This window comes from Dunckerocampus dactyliophorus, chromosome 20 (genome assembly GCF_027744805.1).
Source record: "Dunckerocampus dactyliophorus isolate RoL2022-P2 chromosome 20, RoL_Ddac_1.1, whole genome shotgun sequence".
In the NCBI taxonomy this organism is placed as follows: Eukaryota; Metazoa; Chordata; class Actinopteri; order Syngnathiformes; family Syngnathidae; genus Dunckerocampus; species Dunckerocampus dactyliophorus.
In genome coordinates this window covers 16,157,536-16,176,053 of record NC_072838.1, presented here as the reverse complement: position 1 = coordinate 16,176,053, position 18,518 = coordinate 16,157,536, and the positions used below count along the sequence as shown (strand labels likewise).

The 18,518-nt window shown below is 43.5% G+C and overlaps 1 protein-coding gene across 1 annotated transcript; it reads left to right on the top strand.

The window, feature by feature from the left end:
- The first annotated feature begins 633 nt into the window (after window positions 1-633).
- On the top strand, window positions 634-16,828 carry efna1a (ephrin-A1a). Its single transcript, XM_054764569.1, has 5 exons — window positions 634-920; window positions 13,311-13,606; window positions 14,839-14,904; window positions 14,997-15,092; window positions 15,701-16,828. The coding sequence occupies exons 1-5, from the start codon at window positions 823-825 to the stop codon at window positions 15,826-15,828; spliced, it is 684 nt and encodes a 227-aa protein (XP_054620544.1). The 5' UTR covers window positions 634-822; the 3' UTR covers window positions 15,829-16,828.
- The last annotated feature ends 1,690 nt before the right edge of the window (window positions 16,829-18,518 follow it).

Below are 18,518 nucleotides of genomic sequence, written 5' to 3'. Positions count from 1 at the left end.
GTTTAAATGCTGGGCATGCTGGTCATAGCAAAGATGTGTGGCTCCACTATAATGGGATTGTTGTATGTACATATCTGTCTTTTATTTCCGACATCGTGCCAAATATGGTTTATTCAACATTATATTTACATGGCAAAAGGTGTTAGGCTCCATTAAAATGTTAAAATGTCTTCATATTGTGTGCACACTAGTTTTTGTGCAGTAGTGCAGAGGTGTTCATTGATTTTTTGTGACAGTTTGCATTATGATGAAAGATTCTTTCTTCTAATATTTTGCAACGTTAACCAAAAGCTCTGGGTATGAAGCAGTGCACGTGTACACCACTGCCATCGCAATAAAAACACAGATTTAATCCATGTCAGATTTACAATAAAGCTCTTGTATAGGATCTGTAACTGTATTTACATTATTTTCACAAGAAAGGAGAATATAGTGTTTCTAAATTTTATATTATGGCGTTATCCAATCTACTGTCCCCAAAGTGTAAACACGAAATTAATCCGGAAAAATCTGAGGCGCTCGCGATTCTCGGACAGGCCTCTGATTGGGCGTTTGTGAGGCAGGAGGAGGGCTTTGCGGCGGTGGGCGTTTCACAAAACCAGCAGCCACGCCAACACAGGCACTCATTCACTACGGATTTGTGTTGCTGAAACGACCTTCTTCTCCTTCTTTTTTGTGACACTATTTGTTGACTTTCTTTACTATTTTTTAGTTAGTGTAGGCTTTCTCGGTAAAGTTGTTTTTTTCTTCGCACAACCTGCCCCGAGTTGTGTGTGTGTGTGAGTGTGTGGGTGTCCGTGTGAACGCTTGGTGTCGTCCACCATGGATTTGGTTTGGATTGTGGGCTGCCTTGTGAGCTTGTGCGCCTGGTTCGCTTCTGCCGAGCGCCACAGCGTGTTCTGGAACAGCACAAACCCAAAGTAAGTGTCTTTTCGGGGCTTTTGATCAAAATCTTCCAGTGCACTTGCACAGGCTACCAAACTTTAAGTCATGCAGCATCGTTATGGTGCACATTTGCACACCGCGTCCTGCATATGCAATGAATTTGTGATGCGAGCAATAGGCTGCTGTTGTCATGATAATGCAAATCTGTAGGGAGCCTCTCACTCTCAACCCCATTACTCCCCCTCTCTTACTCTGATTTTTTGGCAACCTTGTTTAAGCTCCAACCTGTTATTATGATGTTGTTTACGCGCACAGCTTTGCCCGACCTGTTCAGATTTAATCCCTTTCGCAATGTGTGATAAATTGCCTCACGTTTGCAAAAAACAAGTCACACTTTGGAGGGAAGAAAGCTGCTTAAAGCTGATGGCGGAGCAGGGAGGGGGTCGTGAAGTTCAGGGTGGTCATGGTTTACATTCTAACAATTGGATTAGTTTGTGTCTTTTAGTGCGTTGTGTGTCTATGTGGCCTCGTGGTGCTGTTGTGTTTATATTCATGAGGACAGAATTCATATTTGTTGTGCAGTATGTAACAAGTTGGGATGCAAAACATCTCTGAATGTGATTGTTTAGTGTGCACGTACGTCTATGTGTACAGCAGTAGTATTGTCATTATTTCTGTTGCAGTTGGGCGTAGTGAAGACGGTATGCTAATATGATGTTATTGTTTCTTTTACTACCAAAGTAACGCAAAAGATTCTTTTATTTAGCTAGCAATAGATGTTAGAATCTCTCAAACATCCTAAAATGGCATCATTTGGTGTACCCACTAGTTTTTTTAAATGTAATAACCATGCAAATTGTCCTTTTTAGGATAATTATGTGCCATTATGGCATGGTTGTTTACATTGATGAGATGGAATTCTATAGGAGAGTTCCTATTTTTGGGTACAAGGTCATAGTTAAGATGTTGGGATCCTCAAAAGCTGATTGTTGTATGTGCATGCGTGTCTTTCACGACATAAATCATAAAAAATATGCATTATTCAACATTTTGTTTAATGGAAATATATGTTAGGCTGCATTAAATTGGCTTTTTCGGATACTTACTGGTCTCTTTGGCGCTGTTGTGTTAACAGGCAGGAGATAAAATGTTAGGGTCCAGTAAACAATGGATGCTTATTTGTGTATTTTACAAAACAAACCATGCAGAATATGATTTTTACAGCATCATATGTATTAGAGGCACTCTGGTGCTGTTGTGTTTCCATGTATGAGATATTGCAATCAAAACATAATACATATATTTCACTATTTTGTGCACATTGGTCAGATCCACTAAACATCTCACAAGTGGATTGGCGCATATTTGCAACATGTGTTCCCCCCCCACATAATGATGTGCATGTGTGTCATTATGTTGCTGCTGTGTTTACATTAGTGTGATGGAACCCTACGGGTTAATTGCTTCATATTTTCAGCGTTACCGATGTGATTCACAGGAGAGCGTGTTGAAATATCTTTTGCAATATCCTCTTCACCTGCACACCCCCCTCTCCCAGCCCCCAATAAGCTTTAAATCAAGAGCTATCAGAAGTAGCGGGGGTGTTCATATTTCAGGTGACAAGACGAGCAATAATGGCGTGTGACAGAGACCGAGTGGGTAACTTGAGGCCTGCCTAGTGGGTCGGTCACGCTGTGTGGGACGGGTAAAGAGAGATGGATGGTGAGGGGTTGAGAAATTGGAGTCCAAATTGTCCAGGTTAGGGGGCCTCTCTAAATAAGTGGGGGGTCAATTAGACGAGTGGTGGATGGCCTGTGTTTTTAAGTTGACACAATGCAAACAACCACGACGAGACAGCTAGTTCATCACACACTGCGTATGCTTGTTTAACCCTTTAGACATCCTGGGGACATTTCTGTTTCTTTTTTATTTCCAAGTCAGTTTTGTTCCTCGCGATATCAAAAGTACCACGAAAAATGCAATTTTTCACCCCACATTTATCTTAACATATGCAGTCATTTATGTCATGATTTGAATTTGGACTTCTCGTGTTTGATTTCTATTCATTTTTGTATTTGTCCAGGAGATGGCGCTGTGTTGTCCCATTCAAAGCATGCAGCAAAATTATATTAAAATGACTTTCTGCAACAGTGCTTTGCTACTGAAATAAGACTGAATCTCTCTTGATGTTTGGAATGATTTTTGATGCTGTAGAAAAAACAAGGCATGAAAATCAATGCTGCTGCCATCACTGATCCAGCTCTAACGGGATAACCCACACAAACACACTTCAGCCTTTATGTATATTTCACACTGGGGTAGTTTTAAATGGCTGTCTTGTTTAAAGTGGAAAAATGTGAATATTTCTATTTACAGCAGTTTTTTGCCATGAGGGTCAAATGTGTGAGGTTTTTTAAGGTTTAATAAAATATTCTCCCACCTGCACTTCCCAGGAAACCATTCAGCGAAAATCTGAATCCCAGATGGAATTTGGTGACTGTAATCTGTCGCTTTGCTATTTTTATTTTCCTGGATGACTTTAGTCCATCCCCCCTGCCAAGCCCCATCATCCACTACCCTTGGACCACTCTTAATCCGCGTATTCGCAGAAAAACAACCATGACTTTTAATTTGCCGCTTTCATTAAATCCAGCAATCGCTTTCTCCTTTGACCTGTTACTTGATACAGTGTGTTGACGTTTCTCTCCACCCACCCCCACCTCTTCCCAAGTGGATGGTTTCATCCCCGAACATGAGAGCTGTCATCCATCTAACTGATGTCAGATTGATCTCTTTGGGCCTCATTTCCCTTTAACTGCACACACACACGCACACGCACACACACACACACACACACACACACACACACACATGCAGACGCACATTTCGTTGAGAGGCGCAGCTGCCTTCCTCACCACAAATTGTGCGCTTGGACCCTGCCGCTGACTTCCAAGGTCGAGCCTTGCTTAATGACTACGTTGTTTTGGCGAAATCCTGCGTTTCCGCACTTCCTTTGTGCCTGACCAGGAACTTTTTAGTCAGCGGCACTCGTTGGTTCCCAGAAAGAGGCTCACCAATGTGTGAAGGAGTGCCTGATCTGATAGCAGTGACTCACCCGCTCTCATACACATTAACACACTCACCTCTGCAGAGCCCTCTGGACTGTACAGTGTGAAGCAATAATCTGCTCATTCACAGCTTGTTTCTTCCACGTGTTTTCCTGCTGACGGAGCACCAGTAGACCTCCTCCTCATCTTCATCCTCTTTGTACCTGTCTCTCCTTCACCCCAGAACCCTCCCAAACTCCCTATTTGCTGTCTTCTTGGCCAGCTTCCTTTGCAACTTGCCACTGTGGCCTCTGTTCTTGTGTTAACTATCTGATGATCGAGCTAATCTATTCCATCTAAACTAACCTATGTATCTACCTATCTCGCTCATGTAGCAACTTAACTCTCTAGCCATATAAGTAGCTTTCGGGATTAATTTTAATATTCTAGCGACTATATCTCCTTATCAAAATAGCGACTTAGCATTTAAGAGGCTTTAGCAACAAGAATCTCTACATTCTACAATATATTTAGCTTGTGTCTTTTGTCTAGTGTGCTACCTAGCTATCTAACGAGCCACCCAGCTGTCTGACAAGTGAAGTCACGACCTTAGGCCCTGTCCACACGGAAACATTTCTGGGATTTTTTTTTTTTTGCCGGGTTGAAAAAAATGTGCAAATTTAGTAAATAGTTGCATTCAGACGTGAAAACAATGTAACACTTACTGTAAGGCGCACCTTGCTGTGGCGCTGTAAACAGACACACAAAACTCTCGAAGAAGAAGGAACGCATGCGCATAAAGTCCATAACCTTCCGCTTTCCGAGGCTCGTCTCGACTGACGACGAAGTGGAATTACTTCTGCGGGTCATTTTGGAGTATAAGACAAAAAATATCAGGAGATTGTCATGAGTCGTGACAGTCAAAGTATTCAATGATTTTGTCAGCTTGTTGCTTCTGCTCACGTGACGGCGACGGGGCGGTGATGTCACCGTTTTCAGAAAGCCACGGTTTGCTTGTCTACACGGCAACGACAAGCTGGCGTTTTCAGATTTATCGGTTAATATCGGAAGCGGAAATTGAGAGTTAGACAATATCGGATATCCCTATTAGTCACCCTTTTTACCAAGTATTTGTCTTCTTAACTAGCGAGCTACCGAGTTAACCACTGTAGCTATCTTACTAGCCACTCAGCTGTAATAATTATGGACTGGATTGATTATAGTACTTTTCGAGACTCTCAATGTGACAAGCAAAGTAGCTACAGTACCTTACTAGGTGTTTATCAAAGTGAATTTCAAAATTGAAGAATGTATTTAGCTTTCGATTCTTTGATTCAGTCTTCAATGAAAGCTAAGTTAACTAGCCTTCTATCTAAATATCTTATGATAGTTCGTTGGCGGAGGTCTGTGCTCTGATGACTGTTATGCTATACTTTTCTTGCAGTGTTGGCCCAAACAAGGGAGTTATTTCAGGTATGTTTCACCCCTCTAAGGGATTATCTTGGCATTTAACCACTCAATATGGGCGCTTTTTGTGATTCCTCCCATACAAATTAGTGAGCGGTCTTCACGGTGCGGCCCAGAAAGAGAATGCTAACTGCTGTGACCGATTGGAGGTCGGGGGTCAGCATGTGATGAAGTGGCTCGGCCTCTATCAATCTGTCAGTCATTCCGGCTCGGCGGTGGTCTCTGGGAAAGTCTCCTGGTCCACTCCGCCCCGCCCCTCCACAACCCTTTTGCCAGCTTTTATCTGCACCTTACAAGCTGTCCCTTTTCAGTCTATTATTTCCTTGCCACCCGAGGCCGCCTCGGTGAGAGCGGGGAACGGAGGGAAGCGTTCTAAGAGGTGTGGAATTTTCTTAGCAGTTCTTGGCACCCATGGTGATCCGTCACAAGGCACTTTCCCCCCGCAGGCTTTTCAACTTCCGTCCTCTGAAAAGCTGCTCTAGTCCTTCTTTGCAAATTGTCCGTCCACATATGAGGTAGAGATGGTCTGGGAATACAAAAGACTTACTTGCCCTCAATGCATGTGTTCCTGCTTCCTGTAGAGATAAAAGATAAGATGGAAGCAGTGATTTGATTTGTGATGAGGTGGACACTATGGATTTCCAAGTAACCTTAAGCTATGTTCTTTTAAAAAAAGTCTTCCGACGTCACTTCCCCTGCTGCACACCCCCTCCCCCTTTCTTCAAAATTCTCTCTGCAAATTCCTAAGACCATTCCATCTTGCGCTGTGCATTGTGTGTGCCCCTACGCTTAATCTGCCTCTGCAATCTGTCTGATGAATTCAATCTGGGCTGGAGATTGTCGAAACGGATGTAATCGTCTCTTATGGGCTCAGCGGCCATTGATGTACTGTATGCTGTTGTTTTCCTATCTGTAAACATTTGTAGGGATGACATTGGCAGCCATGTTGATGGTTTTTAATCATTCCAATGCATCGTTTTTTTTATTGCGAGGTAGTGAATCAGGCCAGAGGCTGTACCTCGCCGCCAGCTTACCGTCAGCTGTAGCAAAGTCTCTGTTGTGTGTTTCCCTGCGAGACGCTTCCTGTCCACGTCTTTTCCCGGGAAAACTGCGTATCCTGTTCGCTGCGTAAACAATAGTGTTCTCACACATTTGGCAAGTCCATAAAAGTCGAGCAACAATTTCCCAAGTAGTTTAAACCCGGCATTCAGGGAATAAGCAGATTAGCCGTGATTCATAGACTTTAATGTTTTTTTTCCCAGCCTGATCTGGAATCCGCCTTTGACATCTGTCTTGTCTCTATTTGGGTGTCTGCTCGCCCATCCTCTTGTCTCTTCCTTATCTAGACACCAGACTTCCCCTCAGCTTTGACCACGGGTCGATCCCACAGAGAAAGGAGCACAAGAAGGGTCCCCAGTTTGTAAACAGCCGTATGATTGTGGTACTAATCTGAAATTAGCCAGACGGGCTCAGATATTATCTTGTTTTGTTGCGTAAATAAAAAGACAGGCATTGTTTTGTGTATTGTGTAAACGTGACACCCAAAGAGCTGCTAGCCTCCAGAGGCAAATTGTATCATTGCCATCTGGAAGTCGGAGCAACTCAGGCTGCATTTTCGTTCCAGTGTAAGTGAAGCCTAGACCTCCACCAAGGATCCTTTTTGTATGTACATGTATTCTTCCTTAGACCATGCCACAACCTTTCAGTGGTGCCAAAAATGTGGACACCCTGTGGTAAATGCTTTGGAAGACATACTAGCATACGTGTAATACAGATACCCTCAAAGTTTCATAATCATTAGACAAATGGTGAATGACTTATGGCCAATTTGATGCTAAGTCTGCCCGTGTCCATGCAAGGACGTTTTGGTTGATGGCGACCATGTTTTTCAACCAATCTTGCTCAAATTTGACAGACATGAGCGCACTGAGCTGTGTGAGGCATTTAATCAAAGTCAATCCGACTGATGGGGTCAAACACCAACGTAGTACCTTAAATACCTCTCCATGAACATCACAGTGCCGCAAGCTTGGTCTGTGTTTGTGGAGAGCAGCAGTGAGCAAGTTTTATCTCGTGCGAATCGACCCGGCCAAATCGATATATTTGCTTCCTGAGCAATGTGATGTCGGCGCTGACCTTTCCGCTACAAATGTCTCGGGGGACTGTGACACAGTTGGAGAGAGGGTGCGTATTCATCTAAGCTTCCTTTAGATCCTGTAGAATCAGCCAATTATTTTTCTGCCGTCCCTGAAGCTTTGTCTGCAGAGTGAGCTCGCCTATATGGGCCCGACTCGCGGACGGAATGACTGATGATCCTATCAGGCAAAGGTGGAACGACAGGCAGAGTGAAGCTGGATTGAAATTGATCGCAGGAAGTTGCACAAAGAGTGGAATATTATGTTAAAAGAGGAAGTCAAAAGAGCATATTGGTTCCCATGGCAACCAGGCATAGTCAGGCCCACGTCACATTGTTGGCTCGCCTTTGCAAACAGTGGGCAGAAGAAAGTTGCATTTTTGGAATACCAGCCGGGTCGGGTTGTGATTGGCTCAGCAGGTCTGGCGTGGGGGGTGAGTTGAGACAAGTTGGGGGGATCTGGTGTGCTTATTGAGTGATGAAAGCAGGACAGCGAGTGGGAGGAGATGAGTGGCATTGATGGATGGAGACCAGGAACATTAAACAGCGACGGCCTTCAGGACAGCTCTACTTTTTCTCTCATATGTCACGTCCTTTACAGCGATTAGATCCTCAAATAAACCGCCCCCCTGTGTCCGATAAATAACTATCGCAGGGGCTGTTAACACAACTCAAAATTGATCAAAAACAATCTCTTTTGGATGCTTGTTTACTGAAACAAACTAGTGGCCTGGCATTTAAATTACAGCGTTTTATAAGATCTTTATGCTGGCTAACGCTCCTGCTTTTAACAAACACACCCTTTTTAGTGTTTCCTTACGTGGAGAACGCCAACTAGTGGCCTGGCATTTAAATTACAGCGTTTTATAAGTACTTTATGCTCGGTAACGCTCCTGCTTTTAACAAACACACCCTTTTTAGTGTTTCCTTACGTGGAGAACGCCAACTAGTGGCCTGGCATTTAAATTACAGCGTTTTATAAGATCTTTATGCTGGCTAACGCTCCTGCTTTTAACAAACACACCCTTTTTAGTGTTTCCTTACGTGGAGAACGCCAACTAGTGGCCTGGCATTTAAATTACAGCGTTTTATAAGATCTTTATGCTGGCTAACGCTCCTGCTTTTAACAAACACACCCTTTTTAGTGTTTCCTTACGTGGAGAACGCCAACTAGTGGCCTGGCATTTAAATTACAGCGTTTTATAAGATCTTTATGCTGGCTAACGCTCCTGCTTTTAACAAACACACCCTTTTTAGTGTTTCCTTACGTGGAGAACGCCAACTAGTGGCCTGGCATTTAAATTACAGCGTTTTATAAGTACTTTATGCTCGGTAACGCTCCTGCTTTTAACAAATACACCTTTTTAGTGTTTCCTTATGTGGAGAACGCCAACTAGTGGCCTGGCATGTAAATTACAGCGTTTTTGTCCATTTTTTTTGCAGGTTGGCGTGATTGAGGATCAATTTGTCATTTGTATGTGAAGTGAAACTTGCACAAAATGTCAAGAAAACCCTTTCCTGTTTTGTACTAAGTCACAAATGTAGCCTTTTTAGTGTTCCCCTACAAACAAGGCACTGCCAACTAGTGGTCTGGCATGTACATTACCACGTCTTACCAAGTTCTTTGCAGCTTTGTTCTGTTGTTTTACTTGGTTGTTGTCATTTTCTACACAACCTCCACTGTGAAGTAGTGTACATTCACGATAGATAAAAGCACCGCCCTGCCTTTCCCACCCCTTGCCCTCCTGTCCCCCCTTTGGGCCTCCCTGGTCCACTCTAAGCCCCCTCCCTCAGCATTAAGCAGGGTCTGGTGCTGTTCAATGGGCTGAGCCTGGCTTCTGCTCCAGCCAGTAATCCAGGCTTGGATGAGACGATTAGGTGGTCCCCCCCACCACCTACATTCCGGGTTCACTCATCCACAATGCAGGCCGGTCACCTTTTAAATCACATTAGTGGCAAGTGTAACCGCCAGGATGAAAACAATCATGTTTGTGTGCTCGGTGGCCTTCACACGGCCTTCGCGCTCTTATGGATTCCTAAACTCAAGAATCGATCCATCCATAAACTTCCGTCTTGTATGAATTTCTCCAGTGCTGACTCGGCGGTTGTTCGACCTTTTGATCCACGCAAGTCAGACGAGAGTGTGATGGATGGATGAAAAGAGCGGAGTGGAGGCGAGAGAAGAAAGCAAAAAGCTGGCCGGTGAGATTAAAGAAGAGAGATTAGACTTTCCCTCGCTCCTGTAGAGGATCCAGTAAATCAGAAATTCCTTCCTCGCGGAGGAGGAACAGAGGCCTTGCTTCCGTCCACCAAATTCATGCTGCGGCTTACGCACACTTGACCACCTGACATTTCTTCCGCCTTATTATGCAACTTATCGTGGTGGAAAAACACCCCCCCTCCAGATTCCCCCGCGCGGAGTGGCTTTACATTTGTTAGCTTAAACCCTTTGACAAAAGCTAAGCCTCCCCTTTTGAAGTGCGCTACCCCGATCAGTTAATTAAGCTGATGATGTGGAGCTTCAATGGCGAGGTGTTAGAGGGGAACAAAAGGCAGCCGGCTAATTAAACGTATTTGTCGTTAATAAAGAGGAGGGGGGAGGGGCTCGCTAGCCTCCTCAGTGTGTGTATTGTGCCCTAAGTGAGTCAGCGTATGAAACAGTGGCATTGATAACTGTAGCACTCACACACAGAAGGTCCCGCTGGGGACAACTTCAAAAGCCTTTCCCAAACTTAAGCCCTTTGACCCCCCCCCCGGCCGCTCTCTACAAAACACTCACCCTTAAGGGGCTGGGAAGTGGTGAGCAAGAGGGCATAATTACTCCCCTCCAGGGCAACTTGAATGCCCTTTTTTGTGTTTTAATTGCACCACCCTTCTGATGAACACATTGGGACCATATTACTGGAAATCAGGACTGAAAAGCAGAGTGGTGGGGGGGATTTGTTTGTGTGTGTTGTATATTTGCAGGGAGATGATAACCTTGTCAGGCGAGAGCAGACAACACTGTTTGTTCAATAGTGTTATCGATTCCACTGGAATTGAAAGTGGCAGCGGTCACAACACTCCGCCGCCAATCTGGTAAACAGAGCGTGGCGGCAGATAAGCGCCGAGCAGACCCGACCATAACAAAATGGTCATTACAGCACCGCTTCCAAGTTTGCAGGGCCAGACTATCATCAACTACAACGCGGTCCGGTCGAAGGGGCTAATCTGATCATCGGCATGAAGGCAGCGCAGTCAAGCAGCTCGAACGAAGCACGTCGGGAGCCCGGCTGGTTTGGAGCCATGCCGTCTGTGCTTGTCCACCAAGGGGGCACCCCTTGGGAGACCCCTGGCAGCAAACAAAAACAGCAGCTAACGAGGCACAGGACCCGTGCACACTTTGATCGTTCGTCATGCATCTGGACCTTGTCACATGGGCACAGATGCTTGCTGTTACTTTGGGGGAAAACATGAAAATACACATTTTTTAAAAGGGCCACCCCTTTTCACCCCAAGATCATGTAGAGGTGTCGCTTTTAGACCACAAACATGTAATGTGTTATCACAAAATGGTTGTAGTCTCTCAGCAGTCATTTTTAGGTGGGGAAAAAGTCATTCAAAGGGCAGATTATGCAAAAACTGCAAAACAGAGTTCCACATCATTATGTAAGGGGTGGTGGATGCACCGAGCAGGAACTCATTTCATTTTGGTGAGGATCTGGATAACGGTGCAGATAGATGAATCGTTCATGTCATCCTCCCTGAACCAGGAAGCAGCCCGCTAACTAATAGATGAACAGTCCTTTACTTCTGGATGTAAAGGACGTTTGCTGCACCGCCTGTGGGTGGTGCTCAAAGCGCTCCGTCCTATATGCTAGCATACACGTAACATACTGTAGAGATCCTCCAAGTTGTATGATCATCAGGCAAATGCTCAATGACTTATGGACGATGAGTTGCTAAGTGCACTAAGATGTTTTGCTTGATAGCGGCCATGTTCTCCAGCCAATCTTGCTCAAATTTTACACACGCGTGCTTGTCAGGCCCCAAAAAGCGGGTTCCAAAATCTGCGGCCAGTCGATTAAATGCCGCTAAGGTTACAGTGGGTGTTCTGTAGACCGCATTGATCTGTTTAATCACAGAAAAATCTTTTGTGTGATAGTATTCCGCTCTTAGATTATATCATAGTACTATTAAATCAAAGAAATGTAGTCAAATTCCCATCTCTAGTGCAGCGCATGCAACATGCTTTCATTTAATACAACAGGAATTACGCTTGACAATCAGCAACCCAATAAAAACTGACCGGGCGGCTCAAAAAGCTCTTAAAGATCTAAAGCTGTGATTAAATAACACGGCGAGTCATGCAGCCTGCACGCTGACAAGCCGACTGACGTGGACGTGCACGTATTCATTGCAAGAGCAACAAAACCCAATATTGGACACACATTCCCGCCCGGCGCGTGTTGTGTAAATATTTAAGTCTGTCCAATTCCTCCACCCTCGGGGACCCCCTAGTGATCCAGTACAGTAGGAGACGTAAACTGATAGGCATCGCTCTGGAGGAGGTGTGTGTATGTGTGTGTGAGGCTTCATTGTGTGCAAATACTAGTAGCTACTGCTTGGGGTTGTTGATAGATGGGACTTACTGGGAAGCGTGTGTGCAGCTCTGTGGTGCTGAGAGATGACTGGCCGTGGGAGAGGAGCAGTCACTTAGTCAAGACCAGGAAGGAGGAAACCCCAAATACCTTCAAGTGACAAATCCACTCAGATAAACACACATCATATCTTTGCAGGAAGCCAAGGCAAATCTTACACCAGTTAGCCAAAAATGGCATCGCCTTTCAAGGGTTTTTTTGTAAAGCAGGTACTCCTCTTTGACCCGGGTCCAAGACAGGAGGGAGAAAGATTAGTTTACATCGTAAAGTGGGTGGAGGGAGTCACAGGAGGCAGTCTGGCTGTCTCTTCTTGTCTTCCCGCACTCTTTATTTGGAATGACAGGGACTGCGGAAGGGTTAAACAATGCACTTCATAGACATAAAACTCTTCTACTCCCCAACCGTAGCACGCAAAAGGGTGCAAATGTGTCCAAACATGCACCCCCTCCGTGTTGCCTGTGCTATTACTTTTCTTACAAATACGCGGCATGATGGCGCTGATGTTAAACCCCAAGTTGGATTGACTTGAGATTTCTCACACAGCGCTACAGTGTTTTTGCTCAATCGCCACGAAATTTGGTACACACCATTAGGGGGCTGACAAGCACATGCCTGTAAAATCGGAACAAGATTGGTTGGAAAACGTTGGGAGTTAGCAACTAATTGCTCAGAAGTGATTGACTGTCTAACGATGATAAAGCTTTTGAGAATATGTGTATTCCGTGTATGCTAGCATGTCTTTCAAAGCATTTTGACCCCGACCCATGGAGTGCCACAAATGTCATTGACATGGAGCATCCTAGTGTTTTCTTTCGCATGCCTGTCAAATGAACTGGAATCAAGATTGGAGCAGAGCCAGGTCCCACATGGATAGATGTCCCAATACTTTTTACATTTCATGTTGCCTCATCTCCCTGCAGATGTCGATACTCATCTCCTAATCTCGATGAGCTAACAGGCTAATGTTTCTCAGTAAACGTCTCTCCAATCCCGAGGGAGTTCGCACTCGAGCAACAGCATCCTTCCAGCCTGCATCCATATTCATGTCCGCCTGATTTCCCTCTGGGACTCGATCGATATACAATCACACATTATGCCGCTTTTATTTATCAAATGTCTCCTTCCGCCTCTCTTCAGGTTTCTGTGGGACGACTACTCCGTGGAGGTGAGGCTCAACGACTACCTGGACATCGTGTGCCCGCATTACCCGCAGGGCGAGGTGCCGCTGCTGGACGCCGAGCGCTACGTGCTCTACATGGTGGAGCAGGAGGACTACGAGTCGTGCAAGCCGCAGTCGTACGACCAGATGCGCTGGGAGTGCGGGCACCCGTTCGCGCCGCACGGGGCCGAGAAGTTCTCCGAAAAGTTCCAGCGGTTTACACCTTTCACTCTCGGGAAGGAGTTCCGCCAGGGAGAAAGCTACTATTACATCTGTAAGTGTTGCAACTGTCATAAGTATAAAGAGAAGTGCACTACTGTACAATAAAACTAGAATAAACTAAAAGTATTCACCCTTTGGAGCCCCCTAATGGACACATTGGCCGTAAAAAGGTGCCATTTTTTTCTGGTCAAAGCTTATAGCGACACGCCATTTAGCATCGGCTATACTTGAAATAAAAGCAATTTCTCTTTGTGAATAATATGAAATGTAATGCTCATATTGTACTCCAAATAAGTTCAATTTCTAGTTCTATGGTTATCATCACACATATTGCCACCACTAACACCCTGCGTATGAAAAACATGAGACAGTAAATCCATTTTTAAAAAACATAATGTGCTATGTTTCTCAATGACATCACCGCTACAATTCAACAGACTTTTTTTAATTAAATATTGATACAGTAACATTTAAAATGTATAATATATAAAAGTATTAAATTACAAATAGATGAATCAGTGAGCTCACCCTTAAATTAATAATTACATGGACAATATTTTTTACATATTATAACTGAATTTTTTTAATTTAATTAATTAAAATTCTAATTAGATATATTTTTTAAATCTGGTAAATATTAATATTTAAAATCATAAAATTAATTAATTTAATAAAAAATTAAAATGGAAAAACATTACTTTTGTATTGCTATAGTACAAATAAAAGAAATAAAAAAAATTTTGCATCAGTAATTACAACATTCAGTTTTTTTTGGCAAGGAGTCCATCACCGTCCCACGTGTAGACAGTATTTGCCCCCTCTTCTGTGAGATGGCGAGGGCACCCCACAGGATTTACCCTGGATTTGGGTCTGGGTTCTGACCGGGCCATTCAAAACTTTCATGTCTTCTCTCTGAAAGCCTTCATTTGTTGATTTTGGATGTGCTGTATTTGCACAGGAAAAGCATTACCACTTTTTGGTGACGTGCTAAGCTTAAAATGAGCCCCGAGTTGGGGTGGTGGCTGACTTTGTGCATACTTGTGTCGCCCGAGTGTAACCGCACGCATCAAGCTAGCTTGTCACCCTGACCACGGCTGTAATTAGATAAGCGGCAGGACAAGACGCACTCCGCCTGGTCACAGATGGCTCCCTAAAGCTTTGTCTGCTGCCAACACTGAGTGTGTGTGTCTGTGTGGGGTATGCACGCATGCATGAAGATGGATTAAGAGGCTAGAAGAGGATAAGTGCATTAGTTTTAACACATGTGTTTTTCCCCCCTCTTAGCTAAACCTTTGCACCACCACGGACAAGAGTGCCTGCGACTCAGGGTGGACGTCGTAGCGGCCGACGGTGAGCTTTAACACCCTCAGTCACCTAATAACAGTCCAGCCTCGCACCACCCAAATGGGATAATTGATGGCTTTTGTTTTTTTTGCTCCCAGGCTCTCAGGAGGCCAGAGTGGCCAAAGGAGGCACGGGTGGGGCTGCAGTCGGAGCTGGGGGTGGCGTTCACAACCCGTCCAACAGACTGCCGGCAGGTATGTAGACCAACCCTGTGACCCCGTTGTCGTTACCTCGCAAATTTAGGGCAATCCTGGCAGCGGCACTGGAGAGTAAAAACACGCCAAGCTGCTTGGTTTTACTCTCAAAAGAGTTCAAAAGCACGAAAACAAGCTCTCGGTTGACTTTTTAAGCTTGCACCTTAACTCCGCAACACTAGGTGGCGACATGCCCTCGCTCAGGTTCTTTAGCAAATTGGCTTTTACGGTGAACCCATTACCACGCACGGAAACATGCTCATTTTGCGTAGTTAGTCTCAAACAGTGCTAACTTCCACTGCCTTCTGTTTAAAACATACCAGGACACGTTTTCCCACGAGCACTGTTTGTCTTCTAACTGGTCAAGCGGAGGAGCACTTCAGGTGTTTACATGTATTATTAAAGCCCCAATAATCCAATTTCATTGTGGGCTAGCTGAAAGGAGGAGCTAGCCAGATTTTTGTTCAGAAAAAAATGGGATAAAACTGAGCATCCCATTTTTTGCTCAGCTGGTTGCAGCAAGTACTGCACCCATCATTTGCTGCTTGGTGGAAAGAAGGAAAAACAGCGAGTGACGCAAACATCCTGCTCTTCTTTCCGTCTTCCAGCAGACGACCCAGTGGTCAGCCTTCCCGAGGTCCAGAAGAGCGTGCGGACCAACTCGGCGGTGACGGCGTCATCGCTCTCCATCCTGTCATTGCTCGTCCCTTTCTCATTGCTGCTGTTGCTGCACTGAGCGAGCAGGCCAGAACTGCAGTTTTATTTTATTTCAGGGAGTACAATGAAGACGGTCTGTGGGGACCAAACCACTAGACTCAAAAAGGAAAAAAAAGCTCGCCCAGCGCCGGCCGCAGGGCGGAGAACAGACGGACTCGCTTGAGAGACACTTCTTTGCTCTGATTTTTTTGGACAACCTGCAGCGGAACCTGCCTGATGAACAATCAAGAACTGGACAAAATAAACCTGAAAGGAGTCTATCACCCCTTTTTGAGCCAAAGATTGATCTCTCCATCTTGTACACTAAACCCACCCACCAGTGTTGTGTACTACTTGTGTGTTGTTATTATTATTGTAATGTGGCATTGACGTCCTGAGTGATTACTTTTTTTTTCCTAAATGTAGCAGACGTGGAGGCTGTGGTCATGGCAACAACCATCAATACAGTAGCACTACACACAGAAACAAACACATCAAAAACGTATTGTACATGATGTGAAGATAATTTATGACATTTGGGAGGTTTACTGTATATAACAACATGAGTGTGTGCTACATGAGAGGCAGACGTGCGTGCGTGTGTGTGTGTGTGTGTGATAGTGGGAGTTGTCTTAAGACAAAATGTATTTCTGCCAAAAGCAAACACTGACTTGTGTTTTTTTCACGGAGAGGCTGGCCTTCTCTGTATGTTGGCTCGCGCCCTCCTGTGTCAGCTGATGTTTAAGCATAAAAAAAAGCCTATAAGCTATCCCCGCTGTTTGGATGGTTGACTTTGAACTAAGCAGCATCATCTCCCAACAGGCTGGCGTGAACAACAGAGCACAACACGAACGACTACCACTGTAGTCATGGTTTTTAAAAGAAAACAACACAAAAACTAAAGAAAGAAAAACTTGTTACCTACTTTTTTTTGTACATGTGTAAGTAAGACAAGTGTATGATATGTAAATACATAGATTATATAAAAACAATTTGATAAATATGACTAATGTGACATTTTCATGTGGAATAAAAAACAAATATTTTCAAAAAATGTGATTTATTGTGTTGGTTTGCTGTGTTTGATATATCAACATAGACTTTTTCATGGATTCTATTTTTATTTTTAGGTTTTACGTTTGTTCTAACTTTCTTTATATATTTTGTCTTTATTTTATATGAATTAGGGCTGTCGAAAATAACAGCGGTAACAGATTTAATTACCAAATGAATTATGTAAAAATGTCAAATGATGCACTCTGTTTGACGACAGTGTAGCGTCCCCACAGAGCCTGACGCTCTTTTAGAACTTCGTGCTCACCTGAACACATCAACAGCAGTGCAGTTCCTGCAATACAGTCATGGAGAGATGAAGAGAGCACCCTTGTTTCTTCAGTTTCTTGTTCATTTGAATGCTTGACACAACTAAAGGTACCTTTGCTTGGACAAATATAACAAATGACAACAAAAATAGCTCATAAGAGTTCCATTTTTTGGCAGTACAATGCTATAGCTAGTCATTTATGATCAAGAAAACCATGGAAGTTGCCGGATACCAGCTCTAAAATTCAACTCTTATGAGCTGTATTTGTTATCATCATTATATTCGTCCAAACAAACGCACCTTTACTTGTACCAGACGTTCAAATGCATCAATACGCTGAAGAAACAAGGGTGGTCTCATCACTTTTTCCATGACTACGTATTTCCAACTCACAAACACAGCTCGCCGTTCATCCTGCGAACAACAATTCCTCATTCTCGAGGTGCATTCACAAACCAAACGAGACAGGAACAATATGTGGATATCGTTACCGCCATTTGCGTGTGCGTGTACTCAAAACGTAAATTCAACTTCAGCTACGTGGTGTCTTTGAACACAGCCCTTCATTGTTCATATCAAGACGGTTGAAGTGTGATCCAGATGCCCTGCTACTGTGAAAGACACTATACGTACGGTAAATGGATTTTCAGACTTGTGCGGTTTTAGCTGGATTTCATTCTTCAGTTCGTTTGGAGCAGTTAAGACATACAAGTACTGAATTTATAATCCTGTCCTGTCATTTATCTTTCTTTCAATAGAACACAGTAAAAATTGGCATATTTCAGACAGTAGCAAATGATGATGATTAATTAATTTGAAGACTGTGATTAATCTGATTAGAAATGGTCATCATTTGTCAGCCCCGATATGAATGTATACTTTTGTCCATAAGAATCCGCACCAAAAATAGATTTGAAAATTAAAAAAAACGTTGACTCTTCTTATAAATAAATATGAAATATAATTTAAAAAGTGATAGTCAACACTGAAAATTTTGTGATTTTAATTGTAAAGCAATTTTTTTCAAATTTCTCGAGCTTATGCATAGTACGAAGTTTTTAATTAATTAATTGTAGTATTTTTCCATCTGTTTTGTATACATTATGTATTTAGTAATGTTTATTACAATATATATATTTGTATATATATATATTGTGTAATTGGGGATCATTTATGTAGAATTTGTTAAATATATATTATTTAAGTTATTTCTATTTTGCTGAAGAAAAGCTGACTTCTTGGAGACTTTCGAAGTGTTAAATCCATGGCGGAGGTCAGCGATGGGGGCCTGGGGGTTTGTAACACTTTCCCTTAACGTGACAGGATTTATAATCAGGTTCATGTGACTTGAGAGTGTAGAAAAGCAACAATAGAGTGATAAAAAAGGATACTATAGAAAGGTGACA

Bases quoted from the DNA above. Each gene is read 5' to 3' on its own strand.
- efna1a (XM_054764569.1), top strand. From the start codon at position 823: ATGGATTTGGTTTGGATTGTGGGCTGCCTTGTGAGCTTGTGCGCCTGG. The intron at 921-13,310 runs GTAAGTGTCTTT...GCCTCTCTTCAG, and splicing joins TGGAACAGCACAAACCCAAA to GTTTCTGTGGGACGACTACT. The intron at 14,905-14,996 runs GTGAGCTTTAAC...TTTTGCTCCCAG, and splicing joins GGACGTCGTAGCGGCCGACG to GCTCTCAGGAGGCCAGAGTG.